Source organism: Harpia harpyja, chromosome 1 (genome assembly GCF_026419915.1).
Source record: "Harpia harpyja isolate bHarHar1 chromosome 1, bHarHar1 primary haplotype, whole genome shotgun sequence".
In the NCBI taxonomy this organism is placed as follows: Eukaryota; Metazoa; Chordata; class Aves; order Accipitriformes; family Accipitridae; genus Harpia; species Harpia harpyja.
Window position 1 is genome coordinate 61,086,052 of NC_068940.1, and position 20,934 is coordinate 61,106,985.

General features: G+C 42.7%; 1 protein-coding gene across 3 annotated transcripts; it reads left to right on the top strand.

Moving 5' to 3' along the window:
- The first annotated feature begins 549 nt into the window (after nucleotides 1–549).
- PPP1R17 (protein phosphatase 1 regulatory subunit 17) lies at nucleotides 550–19,959 on the top strand. 3 transcript variants are annotated; one of them, XM_052796699.1, is made up of 5 exons: nucleotides 550–1,121; nucleotides 7,897–8,006; nucleotides 9,865–10,017; nucleotides 11,476–11,637; nucleotides 17,403–17,627. In XM_052796699.1, the coding sequence occupies exons 2-5, from the start codon at nucleotides 7,925–7,927 to the stop codon at nucleotides 17,504–17,506; spliced, it is 501 nt and encodes a 166-aa protein (XP_052652659.1). In that variant the 5' UTR covers nucleotides 550–1,121; nucleotides 7,897–7,924; the 3' UTR covers nucleotides 17,507–17,627. The 3 variants fall into 3 exon arrangements, with proteins under 3 accessions (XP_052652659.1, XP_052652649.1, XP_052652668.1); XM_052796689.1 differs by having other exon boundaries at nucleotides 553–1,121; nucleotides 7,894–8,006; nucleotides 17,403–17,616; XM_052796708.1 differs by lacking the exon at nucleotides 17,403–17,627 and adding an exon at nucleotides 18,470–19,959 and having other exon boundaries at nucleotides 568–1,121; nucleotides 7,894–8,006.
- Nucleotides 19,960–20,934: the final 975 nt, after the last annotated feature.

Here is a 20,934-nt window from a genome sequence, read left to right on the forward strand (position 1 = left end):
TCACAGTTCTTCCAGGTCGTGCCTTTGGAGCACTTGGCACTTTGCAGAACTGTACCTGAAACATATAGGATCCGAGGGTGCTGCACAGTTTGCAGGGCTGGCAATTAGCACTTTGCCCCTTTGGGCCTTCTGTACAATGTATTATTTATGAAAGAAACCTTGACTAATTTAAAGTATGCAGTGCACGCTGGTGCTGTTGAATTGCAGTTGCTGAGCGGGGGAAAAGAGAAGGAGGAGATGATAACCGCAACTGTGAGCAGTCACAGCTTTTAAAGATGTTTTAATCAAAGGGCATAGACAAAGGCATTTTTGTTGCAAACGAGTACTAAGAAAAGGGCAGTTCACAGTCCCACCACTGAGTAGAGTGTTTCTCCCAGAGCTTTTCCAACATCAGGCATGTTTGTATATTTTTCCCTCAGTTGAAATAACAGCTCCGTCCAAAGGCATGGGCTAAAATAGGAGAGACTGGTCTCAACTGGCAGCCACAGAAGACTCCCTGCCTGGCCCCATAAATACTACACTTGTATAACTAGTTGTGGTCAGATACGTACGCAAACACCGCAGTCATCGCTGAACCTCACCGCCAGAGACGGTGTCCATCACTTTTAGTGCTTATGGTGCTGCTCCTAGACACGTGCCCTGCCTCCTTGCTCCACTTTTATCCTCAGCTCTCCCCTGGGTCCCAGACAGCATCAGCCTCGCTCCCTCCCCTTGCCATTTTCTTTGCGCCTCTTGACACGGCGGCTGCAGCTCGCCTTTTGGCTCTCCGTGCCAAAGCTTTCGCATCCTCCCCTGCTCTCTCTGAGAGCAGCAGCGTCTGCGGCTCTCGCTCGTCTGGCAGGAAAGATGCCTTCGCCTTGAGGCGCTGCGGCTCTCCCCCATCCTGTTCCCTCTCCTTCGGCCTCAGCAACTCGCGGAAGAGGCAGGAAACACGGTTCCAACCCGCTGGTGGGGCAGGGGGGCGGTGATGCTGGTCCCCAGCCCCCCGGAGGACGCCTGAGCGCCGCGTTGCCGTAGCGACGGCTCCCGCTGCTCCCTAGATAAGGCGGGCAGGAGCATCAGCTGCGGCCCCAGCCCAGAAGGGTCCCGCTCCAGCCAGCCCCACCGCCTCGCACCGCTTTGTAAGTACTTCATCCACACGCTTCCCTCCTGCCTGCTTTCCTCTTTTCTTTTTCTTTTCTTTTTTTGGTTGGGTTTTTTTTTTTTAAGGGGGGGGTGTGTATTTTTATTTTTTATTTTTTATTTTTCCTTTAGCAGCCACCACCAGCAAGGCAATTCGGCCATGTCACGGGTGGGGACTAGCAGGAAAGCTTGGGGTCACCACTCTGCGGGGAGCGGGCTGGTGATGGTCCCATGCGGGGAAAGTCGGGGTGCGACTGCACTGAGGCTGGAATGCATGGATGGGGCCGTGGGGAGGAGAGTGCTTTAGAGACAACTGCTTCAACTAACTTTAACTGCTGGGACAATTCACAAGCAGGTAATACAAGCCAGCAGAGTGGGAACTGCTATCAGGACTTCTTAACCCACTACAAAGGGTTGGCATGTGCAAGGGTTAGTTTGTACCTCAAGGAAACAATTAAGGAAGACTTTGTATTTTTCGATTATCTCCGAAGACAAAAGCTTTGTGACCACAACCTGTACAAATGTATCTTACATTTTTTTTCAATCAATCAAAGTTTAACTGTTGGTATTTTTATTTTTTTTACAAGTTTATCAGAGGTAGCGGGAGTCAGTCCACAGCCCAACCAGGGTTTTGAACTAGCCCTCAGAAGCACACTCTCTGTGAGAGAAAACTGCTCCAAGACAATTCTGTGGGATTTCTGCATCTGCACAATTATTAGTAGGAAAAGTTTTGGGTGGAGGGAGGTGCCTGGATCAGGCTTTCAAATACCTAAGTGTTTCCTAAGAAGTTTTAAATATGCTTTAGAAAAATAATAATCAGACTAATCCGACAAGAATGCCTGGAGAGAGCAGCCTAGTGCCCAAATAACTGAAGAAGAAACTCGGTGCAGTAGCATGAGACTGTCTTCTGTGCGCAGGAAAACATCACTCCAATAGAGTAACGTTAAACACATGGTAAAACTTGTAATGAAAAGTTTGGAATGCAAAGCAGGAACACCCAGACTTTCTACTTTTAGGGCATTTATTTTCTACTCTGACTGCAGTAGACAGGTTGCCTTGCTTTATTCGCAAGATTTTCCCAGGAAGCAGTTGTAACGTGGCTAGGATAGGACCGGAGTATGGGTGAAGGGACATACTTGCTGGTAAAGGAGCCAAGGCTGCCTGCTGAGTGCAGGTGGAAGGATTCACACGCAGCCAGGCGTGGCACCATTCCCCTTGGCCCCTGAGCTGTTTCAGATGAGTTCTGTGTTGGGAAGGTGGGTGCAAGAGGACTACATCCAGATGATAGTATCTTATTCATTCTTCACACATTTGTAAATGACTCCGTGCAAATAAGGGCCTACTCGCACTATCATCGGACCCTGCAGAGGACATGCGACAGAAGGAAGGACAGGTCTGTCTTTGCCTCTCAAGTAGGTTTAGGGAGGGAAGAGAAGAACAGGTAAGGATACTGGAAGCCTGCCTGTCCCTCCCTGCTCATGTGCTCATTGCAACCAGATAGAGAGGGGCAAAGCAATTAAAAATAGTAATCAAAACCTGTCAGGAGACCATAAGTTTGTGCATGGTGGGAGGAGATGCACCAGCCTTAAAGGGCAAACCCTGATGCCTGAGCAGCTCTTTGGACAGGGTAGCGAAGCACTGCCCTCGGTGCAGGCTGGACTGTAGCTGCTGCAGTCCAACCTCTGCCTCGTGCCTGCATGGGGCAGCACACTGTAAGATATTCCTACTCGTTCCCATTTCCAACTGTCGAGCGTATCAGCGGCAGAAAGGCCAGGCCCTGCCTGCGGGAATGTGGACAAGCACGTATGCGTGCTGTCCCACCCCAGGGCCCCAGCTGCCTCTGTTTCTGCTCTTGAACTCTCCTTCTCTCAGCTCATGGCAAAAATATGTTCTTACGAAGTGCTCTGAGTCCAGGAGAAGATAGGTAAATAGTGTCATACAGGCTTCTGTGGCAACATTGTTATCGACCTACCAAAACAAATACTTACTAAATTCAGACTGCCTGCTGCCACCCAACAAGGATGCTCTCAAGAGTCCTTTTATGTAGCATCCTTGTCAACATGCCAATGGTTTCTTTAATGATTATGCATGTCCTGCAAACTAGTGCATGTTTTTTCTTGGGGATTTTGTCAATTGTGGAAACAAAACATTCCCCTGAACAAAACAAACAAACAAACAAAAAAAAAAACCCACCCCTGCAAACAAACAAACAAACAAAAAACAACAAAAAAGAAAAATACACATACTTGTGGACAACACCACATGGTCTACTGAAGTCCTCAGAAGCACAGTTTGTGGAGACCTTACAAAGGGTTAGTTCAGAAATTCTAAGTATTCAACATACAAGGAAATGACATGCAGGTGTAATAAGTCACGCTCTTAATGTACAATGGCGAGGGCTATTGACATCGATGCCCACTTAGCCCCTGTAAACATTGATAAGAACTGCAGATCAGAAAGTCATTTCTCCATCTTATAGGTAAGAATGATCCCATACTGATGACCCATTTGAGAACTGCATTGTCCCTTAAGACTGGATACAAATATCCATAGGTATCTAATTTCCATGTAGCTGCATAGCACCTACAACCATTCAATACCTATGAGAAGGCAAGAAATGGAGATTTAACGTTCCCTTATCCAGCCATTTCTGTGCCTAGATCAGGATCAAATGAAAAATGTCCAGCTCTAGTTTTGTTCTCAAAGCTTTAGTTTTCTATCTTACAAGGTAGGTTTTTCTCATGAGATTTCATTTCAAGTTGGTTTAAATGTCACATGATCAGATGGCCTCAAAAGATTTACATCATTTTGGTAGAAATATGTGAGAGTAGCTTTGCTGAGTATTTCCTAAGCTCTAGCCTGATGACTTGCAACAAACATCTATGTTAAACCAACTGTGCATTAAAATAGTAAACCAAAACTAGTTTTTTGTCCATCTCTAGGCAAAATATTTTTACCTAATTGAAGCCTGGAACTGGTTGCATCGGTGGACTTTTTGATGGAGACCCACAATTTAAGCGAAGAAAGGAATCCTATTATTTGCATGCATTTGTGTGTTTTAAGACTACATTAGCGAGTGGTAGGAGCTGTACATCTTCTTTCTCTGGATAGCTTTATTTGGGCACTTTAATCAAGCATATACAGCAACTGAGAATTCTGAAAAAAATTTCAGAGTGTGCTTTAAGCTACATAGAATTCCAAAGCTGGTATCTAGAAAGTGAAAAGTTCAGATTATTTGTCATCTGAATCACCATCTCTTACAAGTGTGTATGCCCAAAGGAGTCCTGCTGTTACATGACAGTGACTTAGCGTGCGAGCTTATCCACATGAGGCTGAAGTAGCTTTTGCTCATACCTGCACTTTTCAGTTTGCCTTATCATTCCTTGCTCTTCTCTGTCTGTAAGTAGAGCCAATCCTATTGAATGCCAATCACTTTCACAAGGAGCAAATGCAAAACTATATAGGCAAAACTAGAACTTGTCTCAACCTTTAGGGAAGCATTTAAGGTATCTCTATCATCAGCTCTGTCTTTTCCCAAAAGTAAGAGACTGGAGGCGACTCTTTAGGCACCTATCTCTGCAGGGGTTGGTACAGCCTAGCTGCATTGTACCAAAGTCTCAGGCTAAATGACTATTGAATCCTAATTCAAATGGAAAAATCTATATGCATTTCAGGAAGCATCTCCCACTGAGTGTGATTTAGAGCTCCACTGTAACCATGACAGTTGCACAAGGGATGCATGTGCATCATTATGTCAAGAGATATAACAAAGTGCAAGAAAAAACCCCACCCTAGTCCATCACCTAAATAATAGCAAGCATTACCTACCAAGGTGACTGACAGCAGCAGAGAGCGCAAACGGTGCTAGCATGAAGGCTGCTAGGAGAAGAGTTGCACTTAACACACAAAAATCCGAGAACATGCTTCCATTTGTAAAGGCATATTAATGACTTCATACAGTCCCCATAGCAGTCTTCCTTCCCATGCAAAACGTTATTGGGGAAACTGTTTCTTTAGTGGCGGGGATTGATTTTAGTGGTTTGGGAAAGCACCATTACAATGCTCACATACATCACCTCTCCTTTGAAGGAGAGCTCTGTGTGTAATGCACAGTGACAGGATGTAACAGCACTCACAAGTTTGCGCATTGTAGGCAAGGGATATACACCCAAGATACCAAAACTCGTGATACATTTTGGTAATCTTTCTCTTTTTATTCTTTTGTCACACAGACTGTCACAATGTGCAGTGTGGAAACCCTTTTGTAAGCAAGGCGATGCTGGCTGTAGGGCAAACTTTAAAAAAAAAAAGAGGGGGGGAGGTGGTGTCAGAAGTTAGGCTGTAAAGCCATATTTTAAAGCACTGAAGACGCTAAGGGCTTGGCATCTGTGACTATGAAAATGTGAAGACAGATCTAAGAGATTTATTTTAGAATACTATTTTTCAAACCACTGTATTAAGGAAAAATAATTAAGGAAGTATCTCATAACCTGCATATACCAATACTACATTAAGTCTCTTAACAAAGCTTAATTTTTTTTAGGTGAAATAACTCAATGAAACAACTTAGTGAAATCAAACCAAAGTTAATCATATTTTATAAGGCATTTCCAGTCAGTATAATTTACTATCAATTTTACATTTAAATTTTACTATCTATCTTAGCTTCTTTGCCTCAAGACCTGCTCAAAAAAAGTCCATAGTGTCTGAAATGGTATCCCTGATTTTACTGAAAACTTTCTAAACACAGTACCCTTCAGAAAAGAACATTTTCCCTACAGTCATATTTAACCAGCGTGCCCTAATCAAACCCGATAAAATCAAATGGCATCGAATAAAAAAAGCTCTCTCAAATCACAAAATGCAGTGTGAGCCTTCATATGGCCAGATAATAAGTTTTGGTTTTAAATAAAATTACGACTGCTTCATTTTAAGCCATAGCTATAGCTTATTTATACAGTGGATAAACAGAGCAACCATACCACACTAAGGTGCATTCAAAGATTTCTTTATGCAGGGTCTTCCCAAGTGGAAGATTATTTTTTTCTGTAAATGCAAATGAAGTCTGCAGGCAGTATAATCCTTTAGTACAGATGTGAGGCTGGACTGGGACTGTTCTGCAGTGAACAGCTAGAGGTCAAACCCCTTATCCAGGCCTGATTCAGTAAAGTATTTAAGAATTTGTAGAATTTTACAAATTTTTGTGAATTTTGAATGCTGAAGGGTATGGGAGTTAATCCCATAAGTACACTATGAGTCAATGTTCCTGACCTTTATTACTGTCAGCCAGTGTTTCTCCACTTACTTTGAAGTCACTGGAGTTGAGGACACGTTTTTCCATCCCCTGAAGAATTAGCTCAGTGCATGATTATGAGTGCGACCTTTCATATTTTGTTTGGCAAATATTTATGTGACTGGATTTTGCTTGAGGATTAATTGTTCTTTATATAGATGCAAGTAACCACAGAAATGAGGTTAACTCCCCTACTGTTCTGCTTCTTGTTGACAAACAACCACTGCAATTTACAGAGAAATAATATAGGTAATTTCTTTACCTCTGGCAAAACAAACTCCCATGGCACAGTCTTCTATTCTCCCATCCTCCTTTTCACTGTTTTTGTCCAACTGCCCTTTCTTACACCTTCCTCTTTTATTTACCTTTCCTTCTCTACCTCCCCTTCTTTCCTCTGTTTTTTCCCAATTCCTCCTGTCTTTCTTCTACTATTTGTGTTGTCTCCTGGTTTTTTTCTTTTCCTCATTGCTTTCCTCCTCCCTACAAGGAATTCACAGTCTGCTCTTATTCCCCAAAAATGGAGAACAGAGGTTGTGAGTAAGAAACTACCACAGGTGTTGCTGGCTGAAGGGAGATACCCAGATCACTTAGACTGCACCTTCAAGTTGAAGGTTTTTTCCTTTAACATTGCTCTGTCATTCTGATGGGTTTCTGCTAAGCAACCATAGAAATGATCAGCAGTAAAAAAATGGTCTAATTTCCTTCATCCTGTGACCCAGAGTGAGCGAGTCCAGCATCAAAGCTGAGCTTGGGGGATGCTAGGGGAGCTCGGGTAGGAGGCTGGACTCCAGGACTCCCTGCAGTTGTGAGTAAAGGAGGATAAACCAGCCAAAACAGCAATTCAGTGAGACGTACAGAGCACGGGCACTTAAACAGCTTTGTGAAACGGGTTCCCATGCTCTCACCAAGGTGATGAGTAAGCCTGCTTCATGCTGGCTTTGGGGTCAGTGGGCACTGGCTGTCTTTCAGAGGCAGCACTCGCACTGGGGTCTTCAGGGGTACCCAAGCTGTCTTAGAAGATCTGGACTTGTAAGACTAACTCAACAGCATTCATAATTAAAGTTAGATTGTATGATAAATACCAAATATGATCCTTAGTTTACAGTTGAGAAAAAAAATGGAGAAGAAAACCAGAACAAAACATCGTATTTCCTAGCATTTGCTTTGTGTATGTGATAGCACTTCCTGTATGATCAAAGTCAGTATTCTTCTGCAGAGACAACATATTTCCTGTGCTAGTGTGGGTTGCTTACAGCAAGTTAGGTGGAAAAACGGGATATTGGATGTGTAACGAAGGCGGTGAATAAATGCATCTCTTAGCATGCGTGAGCAAAATCAGGCCAGCAGACTGCATGGCAGAGAGCAGCTGGAAGACAAGAACTTCCCATGATCTGGCTAGCAAGTGGATACGTAACACTGGTATAGCTGTTTTATGTCATGCTGCTGCCTTTTTTTTTTTTTTCTTTTTTTTGGTATAGTAGCTTCAAAGAGGGAGAAAAGCCCATTTCAATGATGTCAACAGAATGTGTTCAGCCACTTGATATCCCAGAAGACAGACTGGACAAGCGAGATTCACACTGTAGCCATTTAGGTAAGTGTTATTAGATGACATCATTGCAGTAATTAGAGAGATGTTGTCTTCACATCCTTAGGTCCTGTCCAGTGTCCATTTTTCCCCTCCAGCAACACAACTGAGCCCTCATGAAACCCGATAGATTACACCTTCTGCTGACACTTCTGATGCCAGATGCAAAGGCAAAGAGCATTTTTCCTGCCTATAAATATCAGCCGAAGCTCTAGCACCAAGTTAATTAAAGAGGAGAAAGGAAAAAGAGTCATTGTTCTTTTCCCTAGAAGAAAAAGTAAAGCAGTTTCTTCATTTATACCACAATAAACTGAAAGCTAGGATATAGCTGAGCCTTCCCTGAAAACATTTTCCATATGCAATTTCAGTAAAAGATTTCAAACACCCGCTTCGCCTCCACTGGGGTGGCTTTCTAAATACAGTTTCTCCTTCATCGTCTATCTGTTTCCTCTCTTGAACCTATTTCATACATAACTTCTGCACTGAGAGTACCACAGGCATCTTTGCTCCACCACACTCCTAAATACCAGACTTCATACTTGATAGATGTGCTTTTTGCATATTCATAGTCTGCCTCTGCTTCAAATGCTATTTCTTCACTCCTGCCTTGCAAAATTGTCATGAAGATTTAGCAACCCAGACACAAAAATCTATTTGCTCGTCGTTACCCTTGTGATGACAATAATGAAACACAAATGCAATTTCACTTGCTTGTCAAAAAAAGTGTCTCACCGCAGGCAAGCACAATTTTATAAACTTTGTTTATCTGGCCTGCAAGGAAGGTATCCTAGTTCTGCCTCTGCCACACAGCAGTTCTAGCCACAGGCACCACTTTTACAACTGCTGGTATACCAAACATAATTGTTCCACGAAATTACTTATTTAAATAAGTACAGAGTCCCATTTTACAGTCGGGAAACTGAGGCAGCGGGGGGTTAAATGAGCTCATTAGGACTGTGCAGGAAGCCTGTGGGGGCCAGGAAAAGACCCCACATCTTCCAGGGACTTCACCCGGAGGTCATCCTTCCTGTGTCTACCCACAGGCTCACAGACCTGCAGCTGTCTCAAATAGCATGAGAGGGCCTAGAACCAAGTCCCGTTGTGCCCAAGTCTGCAGTCAGGGGTTGGGTGGGGGTGTGGGGGACCCAGCTGAAGCCAAACAAGCAGCTTTTAAGAAATCAAAGCATTGGCTTGTGTGATGATACTAATGACAGGCTATCTTCAATATTTTTGGCTTGCATGAGCACCCAGAAATGCAGATCCTTGCAGAAAAACCATGCTGACCATCTGAGTCATCTGGGTCAAGGCTTGTTTTAAGGGAAAACCAAAAATCCAGTGTAATGTTATGTAAATCAAAAGCGAATACCAGCTGCTCAGTGGCTCTGGAAATAAAGCCAACTCTTGAAGGGAACAATATATTGGCTCGGTTTACCAATAACTCAGGCTGACCCCAGACGTGTAAATCTTTCCTTCACAAAAGTGCCCTTGTAACTCTTGAAGACACAGCCTGCACAGTTAGCGCTGGATGAAACAGGGATGGCCATGGGACCTCTGCACTTGATGGTGCAGCCTTCCCTCTACCATGTAACACACAGCTGCCCACAACTCTCTCCCTCTGCTTTATGTCTACCACCTACGATGCAGAAGGACCACCTAAGTCACTTGACTCCCACGTAGTATGGCACAGAGGCCTCTTGTGCCAACTTTCTGTTTAAGAGATATTTCTCCACAGGCATTTTAATTTACTTGGATGAAAGCAGTATTATTAAAGCTTTTCTTTTAACCATCTGGTTTATTATTTCCCCTCAGTTTCAATTTCTATTCATCATTTGTTTGTTTGTTTGTTTGTTTGTTTTCCCTGCAGAAGATCTTTCAGACCAGCTGATTAAGAGCTGTGACCTCAAAAAGAAACCAAGGAAAGGTAAAACCATCCCGGCGTCCCAAAACACTGAACAGGAGCAAAAAAAGCCAAGGAGAAAAGATACACCGGCTTTGCACACCCCACCACCTCTAACAGGTGAGTAATGCATCTCTTGACTTTGAAATCCCAATTCAGCTGAGGGGACTGAATCTGGGCAAAGGTCCGGAGACCCCTCATTCACTTATGTCCCCTTGGATGTGGGCAAGAATGCAGGTCCACACCATGTGCACCTGGGAAGGCAAGCGAACAGAGAGGCTGACTTTCTCAAAGGCATTCCCTGTTAGATGAAGGGTTTTCTCACAGGGCCTGGGAATACCGAGGTGAGTGGGTGTGCACTCTGGAAAATGTGCTCCCCTGGAGCTTATAGTCTTGCTGCCTTTACATGATAAATGATGTCTATTTACCTCTAGCTGCTGAGCCATGCTAGATGTACCAATTTGATCTCATCTAAAATCCAGAAGGATCCAGTTCAGCCCCTGCACTTTCTTGTGAAACTCATACCCAGTGCTCAGGGGAAGGCTGAACAGGGGTAAGGCTGGGAGGAGACCAGAGAAGCACACAAGCCAGATGCAGGTTGCTCCTCCTGGAAATCGCAGGGGTCTTGTGCTTATGGGGACTCTGGCAAAGGGCAGGGGGTGTTTTGGGAAGCCAGAAACCACCGCAGCAACAAAGGGGCTCCTTGTAGGATGCTCCCTACTGCTGTGCATCCACAGACCTCCGACGTTCGAGAGCCAAATGCCACCAACCTGGGGAAGGGAAGAATGAGCAGGAGACTGCCACTGAAACCTGAAAATCTTCCAAGATCAGCAGTGGGAATAAATGTTTGTTGCTTCTCTCTGCTAAGCACTCCTTGTTGTGCTCTCCGGGGAGAGAGCTGTGCTGTTGTATCAATATCAACTGCATCGAGTTCTTCTTCCCATGCTGCACATACACGGAGGAGTTAGCCAGTAACTACTTGCATGGTCCCCTGTGTACCAGCAACAATTCACCAAGTCAAAAACAAGCAGCTGGGATTTTCCAGTATTTGTAATCCAGATACTGAACTTGACTCTGTTCAGCTTTCACATGTATCTTCCCCTCCGCAACTCTCTCTTAGGGAAGAGTGGCTCAGAGGCTGGGGAGCTGCATTTTGTGCCTGCTGTAGCCATATCATAAAGAAAACATTGTTTCACTAGTTAAACTAGGCCATTTCTGTGTGGTCGCATTGCTCCCAAGCGGAGGCTTGATTAAGGTACTTTGATAAGATGTCTAAGCTTCTGGAATAGAAGATTGTACTCATCTTTACCATGATTTCTGATGGGCTGCAATTTAGTCCATTAAGTACAACCAGAAGCCAGCTGGCCTGATAGCATCACAGTCCACAGCCTATGGGATATAACTGACTTGGAGGAAATGTATACCATTGCAAAACCTGGACAGTAGGTACACCGTGCAGAGCAGATCATGCACTCATGCAGCCTTACTTCAGAGTAGTCATTGGGAAAGTTACACAGGTGCAAATTTCTTCAATGTGAACAAGGCTGAGGTGGCATTTTCTTCTTTTCTTGCCTGCAGGCATACTTTCAGACTTTTCTGATAATCTGCTGAAAAGGTATGGTATCACAGAGAAGCCACAGAGAGAGAGAGTGAGTCCAGGCTCTCAGGTCACTGAACTGGAGCAGAAAAAGCCCAGGAGAAAAGATACGCCTGCAATACACATCCCACCCTTGATAACAGGTAAGAAACTTACTTAGGTAAAGGTGCTCCAAAGAGGAAGTAAAAAGTGGCTAGTGTCAGAGGTATGCTTGGGAGGGGGCTGGAAGGATGTTAGTCTGCCCAGTGTACTTTGCAGTTCCTGCTAAACTGGACCTATTTGGTCAAAATATATAATAGCAGTGGTGGCTCACGGAATGTCTTTTCCATATCCCCTGCTCATGCTCTGGGGATAGAAGGGAAGGGGAGTAAGAGAAGACATTAGGTCACTTGATTATCTCTTGCAAACATGAGCCTGCTTTTGTGAAAGGCCAGCTACTGCTCTGCTTTTCAAACCTGAGCACATGCAAATTTTTAGGTCACCAGCACTAACTTGGCTCACGCTGCCTCAAACAACCTGAAGCAAAGCTGTCCTGATTAACCTCCTCTTAACTCCACAGTCCCTGGCATACTGAGGAAACCAAGCTGTGATGAACTTCTCGTTAACAGCACCTTAAAGAGTTCTGTGCTTCCTTCATAATACGCAGTGCAGCAGCTAATTTGCTTGGTGACCATATGGAGTTAGCCAGCCATGTTTTGGTCCTAAGAGCCTTTGTTTGTTGTGTTTCCCACATTCCTCTATCACAGAAGGGCCTCAATTCATCAATATTTCTGCAGATCTTTGAAGATGTAAAGCACTGTGTAATTGTTAATTACTAGTGGTAGCTAGGGATGCAGGAACTAGTGCAAGGTTGTATGCTATGCACTAGCCCTTTCCAGATCACAGGATGGAGCAAAAAATGAATGAACTAATGAACAAATGAATGAACAAAAATCAAACAAACCCCAGAACTAAAACTAGTGCCAAAACTGGAAAACACTGTTCCCTTAGGAATCCTCTCATATGAACCGGTTATGCTGTGGGCTGGCACTGCTGAGCAGTGAGACACACTAAAGGCAGATGTCCTGAGACAGATACTTTGGCCCTGAGTGACTAAGCAGCAGCTCAGTACATCAAGCACCTGAGTTTCAGGTACACTTTGAATGGAATTTCCTGTACCCCTAATAATTATAAGGTGTGCAAATGACTTCATCAATCCAAGTAGGCACCTGTATTTGTAGACATCTCCTTTCTTTGAGAATCTGAGCCTTCATAACTGACTTAAACATGTGTAAGATTTTTTTTCATTTACTCAGTATGAGGTTACCAAAAGCAGAGAGAAGTATGACTAAGGTTGCAGGATCATGGCAGCAAGCATGGTACTTGCATATTGATCTGCCTAAGGAAAATACATTTTTTATTTCCTCACTGAACTCAAGCATCCCAATGGTTTGTGGCATCAATGCTGCTGTGAGTCACTGGAAACCTGCTCCAATCATTTGCTGGGGGAAATGAAACCTATCACACAACTTCTGAGCCCAACTGCAAATGCTCCACTTTTTGAAATATTTAATATAGAGAACTGATAATGAACTGCTATATAATTGCTGGAGAAAATTACTCAGCAAATTACATGGAATTCCACATGACAAATAAATTAGGTGGGAAAAAATCATAGTCTTTTAGGAACTGATTTAGAAACAGAAGCAGAGGCAAAATTTATCCAACTATTTATAATAAACATTAGTTCTGTGTATTATACTGGAAGCCTACCCTTCCCATGGACCTTGGATGAGAGATGAGACATTATTTTGGTCAGTTCAAAAACACCCCCCAAAAAAGTTGCCTTTGGCCATTAGTAGCACCTTTAAAGATGCTGTATGTCCTTTGCACTCCTGGGTATATGCAGAGAAGGAGAATCTGAAAGAGAAACACATTTGACAGAAATCAAAGATGAAATGTGTGACAGTGAAGCTGAGAGGCTTGACTCTTTATTTGGTTTAAATGTAATTGCTAGCTAAGAGGATGCAGCAAGGATGAATTATTTCCTTGACCTGTCTCAACAGTATTCTAGTTGGATTAGCATCTAGTCACTTATTACTTCATGTTTCTATCCTAGCTTTAACTAGCTCAAATAGGCACTTAAGAGAGCAATAAGAATCATTGTAAGGGTCTTCACCTCTTGCCTCCCGTGAAGACTTCCTCTTTAACTTTTAATAATTTTCAAAGCAAAAGAAGCTAATACAAGTTATGTGGTAACAGAAATGTGTTATAATCCCCAAATGATTTGGTAATCAAAGAAGTCAAAAGGCAAGGAAAGAGGAGAGGAAAGAGGAGAGAGGAGAGGAGAGGAAAGAGGAGAGAGGTAGAGGAGAGGAGAGGAGAGGAGAGGAGAGGAGAGGAGAGGAGAGGAGAGGAGAGGAAAGGAAAGGAAAGGAAAGGAAAGGAAAGGAAAGGAAAGGAAAGGAAAGGAAAGGAAAGGAAAGGAAAGGAAAGGAAAGGAAAGGAAAGGGGAAAAAACATGCAGCGACCTTCAAACGTGACAAAATTCAAACTGTGTGCATTTGCTGTTGGGAAAATTATAGAAACTAACACAATTTTCAGTTGTTTTCAATTATACTTCTAATGACACTTTCTTGCCTACTGATGAAGTCACCTTCCAGTACCCAGCACAGCTTCAAAGCAACCTGCTAGATGCTGCCTCTCCCTGCAGACAGCCTTTCCAGCTCCTGTATCCTGGGTCCATTTTCCAGTGATTGACCTCCTGTGGCACACTTGTGCCTGTATCAGGGGCAAAGTAGCCTATGTGTTTGAATGCCTGAATTTCATTCCCTCCCTACTCTGAGGATGCATATTTTCTTTTCAAGATACATACCAACATACAGCGTTCTGGTTGAAATTCGCCAGTGGTGGCTCCATGACTTGCTATGAAAAATTGACTCATTGTGGCTGAGGGCTGGTCCAATATTTACTACTTGTTTACTTTCAGGGTTATCCCATCAGGTAGCAGACAGAGCACAAACAAACTGAGCTCTTGCGGAACTGCTGTGCAAAATAGAACCTGAATTATAGCCTCAGAGACCTGAGAAGCCCTGGCAGGGCTACATGCACTAAACAAATACAGACAGGCCTTGCTGTCCCTGTCTCCCTGTTGGCATTGCTGCAGTAAGCAGCACACTCAGTGCCACGTGTATCCCTTGCGACCTGCTAATGAGGATTGTCCCTGTTTCTAACATTTCCCCTTCAGATACCTCCCAAACACCACTTCCAGATGTCAGTTCAGAAAACTCCCCTTAATTGTTTGCAGTAACAGAGCTTAATTACTAGATTATCTTTTTAAGCAGCTGTCCACACAAATAGCTTTGTTGTAAATGTAAAAATGGCAGCTGTGTTATCTCTCTCCATTTAGACCAGCTGGTTATGAGAACTCTAGGATGATCCCTCTCCTTTTTGGGTGGTCAGAGAGATTTTCAATCACAAATAAAAGCAAGTCAAACAGACCATACAAAGTGATGAAAATCAATGTATCTATCTACTGGATGGCACATGATCCAAGTGAGAAGCAGAATCAGTTTTACATCTTGCAAACACCCAATCCAAATGGGAAATGCAGGTACAGAAAGGGGGCTGCTAAATTAGCATCTGAACGTTACCGTCTGCAGGAACCCATGGTTACCTGTTGTCTGCAAAAGGAGACTAAGGAAATCAGTCCTTAGCCATCTTAAATGTCTAAGCCTGGGCATCAGAAAACCCTCCCCTACAAGGGTCTGACTTCTAAATGTATTCAACCTTCAAACTCCTACTAAAGTGGCACAAATAACATTGTGCCATGTGTGTATAAATGATCCATGAGTAGAGGGCTCCTCCAGTGCCCAGCTCCCCTTCAGTCAGCCAACACCTTGGCTTTCTAAAGGGATTAGACCAGATGACAAAATATAATCACAATTCCTTTTTTTTTTTCCCCTGTCACATGACAGTAAATTATTTGAATTTGATCCAAAGCCCGTACTCAGCTCTGGGACACTCTATTGCTATCCCCACTTAGCAATACATTCAATTAACTGAAGGATTTCTGAGAGCTCTTCAGGCCTGTGGGTTTCAGCAAGAATGTAAATACATGTGTAAATATGGGAACATAGTTCCTGAAATGTGGCTGCTTAAGGTTTCTTTCAGATCAGAGATAACTAGTAAAACCACAGTTGCAAACCCTCCTTCTCCCTCATGCCCTAGAAAACTAGTTGAGGTAGCTCCTTTAGGATAACATCAACACCCCAGTGAAAAATCTGAGTGACGCAGGAGAAGTACAGCAGTTTAATGTCACCTCTTGCCCTTTTCCAGTGCAAGGGATGTGACTGGAGCACTCCAAAACTCTTCCAACCCAGCTGCAGGAGTTGTGTGTAGGCAGTCAAGGGGAACTGGTGCCATCTTGTTGGTTTTCTGATTTACAAACCAAGAGGAGTGGCTTAGATCTAGGTGGCACCTGGCAAATGGTTGATTTAAGCCAACTTTTGCTTCTGCCTATGTTTGAGCTTCCCAACAGTAGCTCTCATGTCTCTGTGAGCCTTTGAGGACCTAGTCTCTAGCTAAAAATTGCAAGTAGTTTCAAGTTCTGTTGGGAAAATATGGCTACATTGTATTTCTATGCTGCTTTCTTTAGTCAGATCTCTTGGCAGATACTAACAGAACAACCTACCAATCCTTAAAACAGATCTGCAGCATGAGCTGCATTTCGTAATACGGCTGGGAAAACAGAGGCAGGAAGGCTAAGTGATTTATTTAAACAGTAAACAGAGAAAGACTGACTTAGAAATGTTCCCCAATTCCTAGTCCTGCTCACTCCTTTAAACCCAGAATTTCCAAACCACGTTCAGTAAAGCACTTTCCTCACAAGTTATCGGTGGCATTATATCAAAGAAAAAAATCCTTTCCCTGTGTTATAGAAATAATTCTAGCTGACGCATCCCATTTGCATCCTCTTCCCACTGTTTTGTATTAAAGGCACATAGTTGTCCTTGAAGTTGCTGGTAGTCCGTGGCCTGGAAAGTTAATAACCTGCAGCTCTAGGCTATGTCCTCCTCTGAACTTTGAATCCTGAACTCTGCTGCAAGCCTTTGGAGTTCATCAGTCACCAAAGCGATTCATTGCTAATGATGCATCATCTTGCTATGCACTGTGGTAAGCACCTGGCACACTACTGATGTGGGTCCAGCTGAGAGCTGGGGATCTCTGCTTGGCTGTCTCTAGCATCTGCTCAAAAAAGGATAGTTTAAATGCTATAATCAAGCCATCAGAATTACATAAACATACTTTTCCTTCATCACTTCATAATTCAAATAAGAGACACAATCATAAAGCACAGTGCAGCTTTATTTAGCTTACGTTCCTGATTTCTTATTCCTGAGTTTACCCAAAAGATAGGTTAGCTCTCATCAAATGATCCAATGTAGCTTCACACCTTTAGCATATTTTAGCTATGTTTTCCTCGTCCCTCAAATGCTCCATAAAGAAAAAATAACAACAATAAAAAACCCACCCTCCCCTCTTTCTCCCCGCCAAGTCCCAAAGACAACAGTAAAAAAAATTGTCTGTATTTGCCTAAATTGTCTATATGAATAGAAGTCTGAGTGGGGAACATTTACATCCATCTCCATAAAATGGCATAATTCTTTGCAGTTAACAATGGTGGTTACTCAATTGCTGCTTGAACAAATAAAGTCCTTCGCGTTTCAAAATAATATTCATTCATGCCTTTCAGGTTATCTCATGGTCCCACTGAAACCAGCTAGTTCACAAAGTACTGCATATAAATGAACCAGGAGCTAACTTAAATGAAGGGCAGTATAGGTTAATATTTTCATTAATTCATCACCCCTTGAAAAGACTCCAAATTTGAAGAAAATCTTCCTGTGTGGTATTGCTCTATTTTCAGACCTCATCAAGACTGAAAGCCTTCTCTATGAGAAGGCTTTTGATTCAGAAAGAAGCAAAACAGGTTGGTTTGACAGAACAACTCAGCCGGTTAGCACAGACTGAGAGCAAACAGTAGGAGACTGAATTAGGGAGAGATTTCGTTGGTCTCAACACAATGGTATCCCTCATCCTGTTTTTAGACTATGTTAACCTCTGCACCAAGGAATGTGGGAGTAAAATATATCTTACAGGTCACTTGCTTTTTACTGGGAACAGGCAAAAGCAACACAATCTGTTAAAATAGGGATCAAGAACATTTTCTACCTAATGCATTGTCCTCTCTTCACTCCATTAATTTAATTTCTAATGAAGAGAGCAGTTACAGTAATTGTGATATCTTGGTATCACATAAAAGCCTCAAGATCCATAAGGGGTGGACTTACTAGTTTAAGCATAAGAGAGAGAAAGAGGAGAGACAGAGAGAAGGGGGGGAGAGACAGAGAATGTCTGTTTTCACATTGATCTTAATTTGGTTGCTTTTGCAATTTATTGATACTATATAACTTCAGTGGAGATGGCACTTGGCATGTGGGTATTCTAACATTTGTCTCATTTGTGGCACCTGCATTTGCAAAATCTAAGTGATATTGCTATATACATATAGAAAACACACACGTGTTCACATAAGCTGACTCAATCACAAAGATTAATCACAGTAATTATTTCATCACACAAGTTCTTTCCCTTTTTAGCTTCCCAAACCCTTTTAACAAACAGGTTCCAGATGAAAATTCAGTGTCTCTTTTCACAGGTAGCCTAAATATGCTGGATTTAAGAGTGCTTGATAATTTTAGCTAAAAATGCAGTGATCCAATTATAGTTCACTGTATTTCGGGAGACTGATGTGCCAAAAATAAATGAGGAGTAACTCCTATGATGTTGGAAAACTATGTTAGGATCAAGAAATTAGAGAGGACTGAAAAATTCTTCTTATCCTGATATTTTCTAAAGAAGTAATATTTTAAATCAACTCCTTCTCTCTCTCTCTTTTTTTTTTTTTTGTGTGTGTGTCCTTCTGTTTTTAAGGCACTAAGCTGCTTACAGAAGAAAAGCAAACAGTGATTATGGAAGATGAAGAAAAGGATGGAGACACAATCCCCAGTTAAGATTACAGTGATATTTCCAATAATGCAGTGTAAATAATTCTGGGTCATTCAAAGTGGCAGCACATAGAAAAAAAAGTCTTTTCATTTTTATAAACAATAATTTTCTCAAGCATGCACTTGAATTTAAATTCTCTTCAAGTGCTTATCTGCATCTCACGAAATCCCAGCAAGCATCATAGGAGCTGATGATAGAAATTTCACTTGCACATGGGGTTGGAAGGATTCTCTTGGTTTACTAAAAGCAGCTTCCCAGGATTTTTGTCAATGAGGAATCCACCTCAGATCAGAGCTAGCTTTGCGCAGCGTGGTGATAAGAGTTAACACCAAGGACACCACCAATCCACTGTGCCTGGTACTAGATACCAGAGCAGTTGGTAGCACAGGGCCGTAAAGCATCAACTAATGATTCAAATTGCATTTTTCTCCTAACAATTCACCTCATTCGTCCAGCTTTCCTCTGCTGGAATATCACTGACCGCAGTGCAAATTCCCACGTGCAGAGCTGATAGGATAGATGGAGAGAGTGGGAAGGCAGGAATCAACTGTAGAGTCCCTGAAATGCAAAGCAAACAATTCCTCTGCCTGTATCTGCTCATGACTTGTATTTGTCAGGAGAAAAAGGTAGATTTACTGTAGTACAAAAACTTACAGCAAAGGGCTGTCAACATTGACACATCAAACAGGACAGAGGGCAGCGCTCTCAAAAGAGAAACATACAGGAAGTGCAGCGCCTGCCTATTACACCAGGGTAGCCTATGGATTTTTTTTTTCTTTCAAAGGTTTTATTCCTGGCTTGGTAAAAGATAAACTAGTTGGGTAGTTGATCCTTTTACTCCATATTTTTTCCTTTGATATCTGCTTTTTAAACTGAGTCCTACGTTGACAGTTAGGAAGGGCTGTAAAGATTAAAAATCACAGCGGGAGAGTAAAAACTGAGTAAAAGGAATAGTGTTACTTGATGGCATACACATACTGCAAGGTGGAACAACACCACGCTTTTTCTTTTAATAGTTTACCTCATTGATTCAATCAAAAATTGTTTTCACAGCCAGCTACAGCCTTCAGCATTTATACAAACAGAGATGTGTACTTGTAGAATATTATACAAAATAGGTAGAACTGGGTAGTTTTGTGCTTACCTTAATAGCTCTGTGCGCTAGACAGAGCAGCACTGCCGGCTGGACCCTTAGGGACCTCAGCAGGGAGGCTAAAGATTATCTAGCCTGGCAGACTGAATTTAGTTATCTTTTTAACACCCTTAGGCAGACAGCTGAGGAGCACACTAGTTTGGACTTCATTTGCCACAGTGACTGACCCAGCATCTTTCATGAGAACGCAGTCCATTCGCAGATATTCAGCTTCAAGATGTAATCAGCAAGCTTATAATAAATAATCATGTATTAAAGTGTACAGGAGGCCAGCTATATTATTAATGGGATGCCTGATACTTAGGAGGTGTACTTTTTTATCCTGTTAATCTATCAGTAAGACGAGATAATATTTAAAATACAATCAATCGATAGTTCATATAATAACACTCTGTCGTGGTTTAATGCCAGCCAGCAACTAAACACCACGCAGCCGCTCACTCACTCCCCCCCACCCAGTGGGATGGGGGAGAAAATCGGGAAAAAGAAGCAAAACCCGTGGGTTGAGATAAGAACGGTTTGATAGAACAGACAGGAAGAAACTAATAATGATAATGATAACACTAATAAAATGACAACAGCAATAATGAAAGGATTGGAATGTACAAATGATACGCAGTGCAATTGCTCACCACCCACCGACCGACACCCAGCCAGTCCCCCGAGCGGCGAATCCCTGCCCCCCACTTCCCCGTTTCTGTACTGGATGGGACGTCACATGGTATGGAATACACCGTTGGCCAGTTTGGGTCAGGTGCCCTGGCTGTGTCCTGTGCCAACTTCTTGTGCCCCTCCAGCTTTCTCACTGGCTGGGCATGAGAAGCTGAAAAATCCTTGACATTAGTCTAAACACTACTGAGCAACAACTGAAAACATCAGTGTTATCAACATTCTTCGCTCTGAACTCAAAACATAGCACTGTACCAGCTACTAGGAAGACAGTTAACTCTATCCCAGCTGAAACCAGGACACACTCATATAAGGTACACAATAAAATACGTCACAGCAAGTACATGACAAGAAATACATGTGATTCGAGTCTAGCTTTGCCAGTGAAGTTGGTGAGTATTTTCAGTGCACAGTACAGCAAGAGTGAGAGCGTGGAGTCCTGAAAATATTGAAATGAACATCAGAAATGGATTAGCTGTGAAAACGTACATGTTTAGATGTGAAGGCCCTTAACAACACAAGGGAGGAACACAAATAGGATGTGATTGACTTCACTGCTCTAAAGAGG

Coding starts and splice junctions, on each gene's coding strand:
- PPP1R17 (XM_052796699.1), top strand. CDS start 7,925: ATGATGTCAACAGAATGTGTTCAGCCACTTGATATCCCAGAAGACAGA. Junction 10,018..11,475: donor CACCCCACCACCTCTAACAG/GTGAGTAATGCA, acceptor TCTTGCCTGCAG/GCATACTTTCAGACTTTTCT. Junction 11,638..17,402: donor CATCCCACCCTTGATAACAG/GTAAGAAACTTA, acceptor CTCTATTTTCAG/ACCTCATCAAGACTGAAAGC.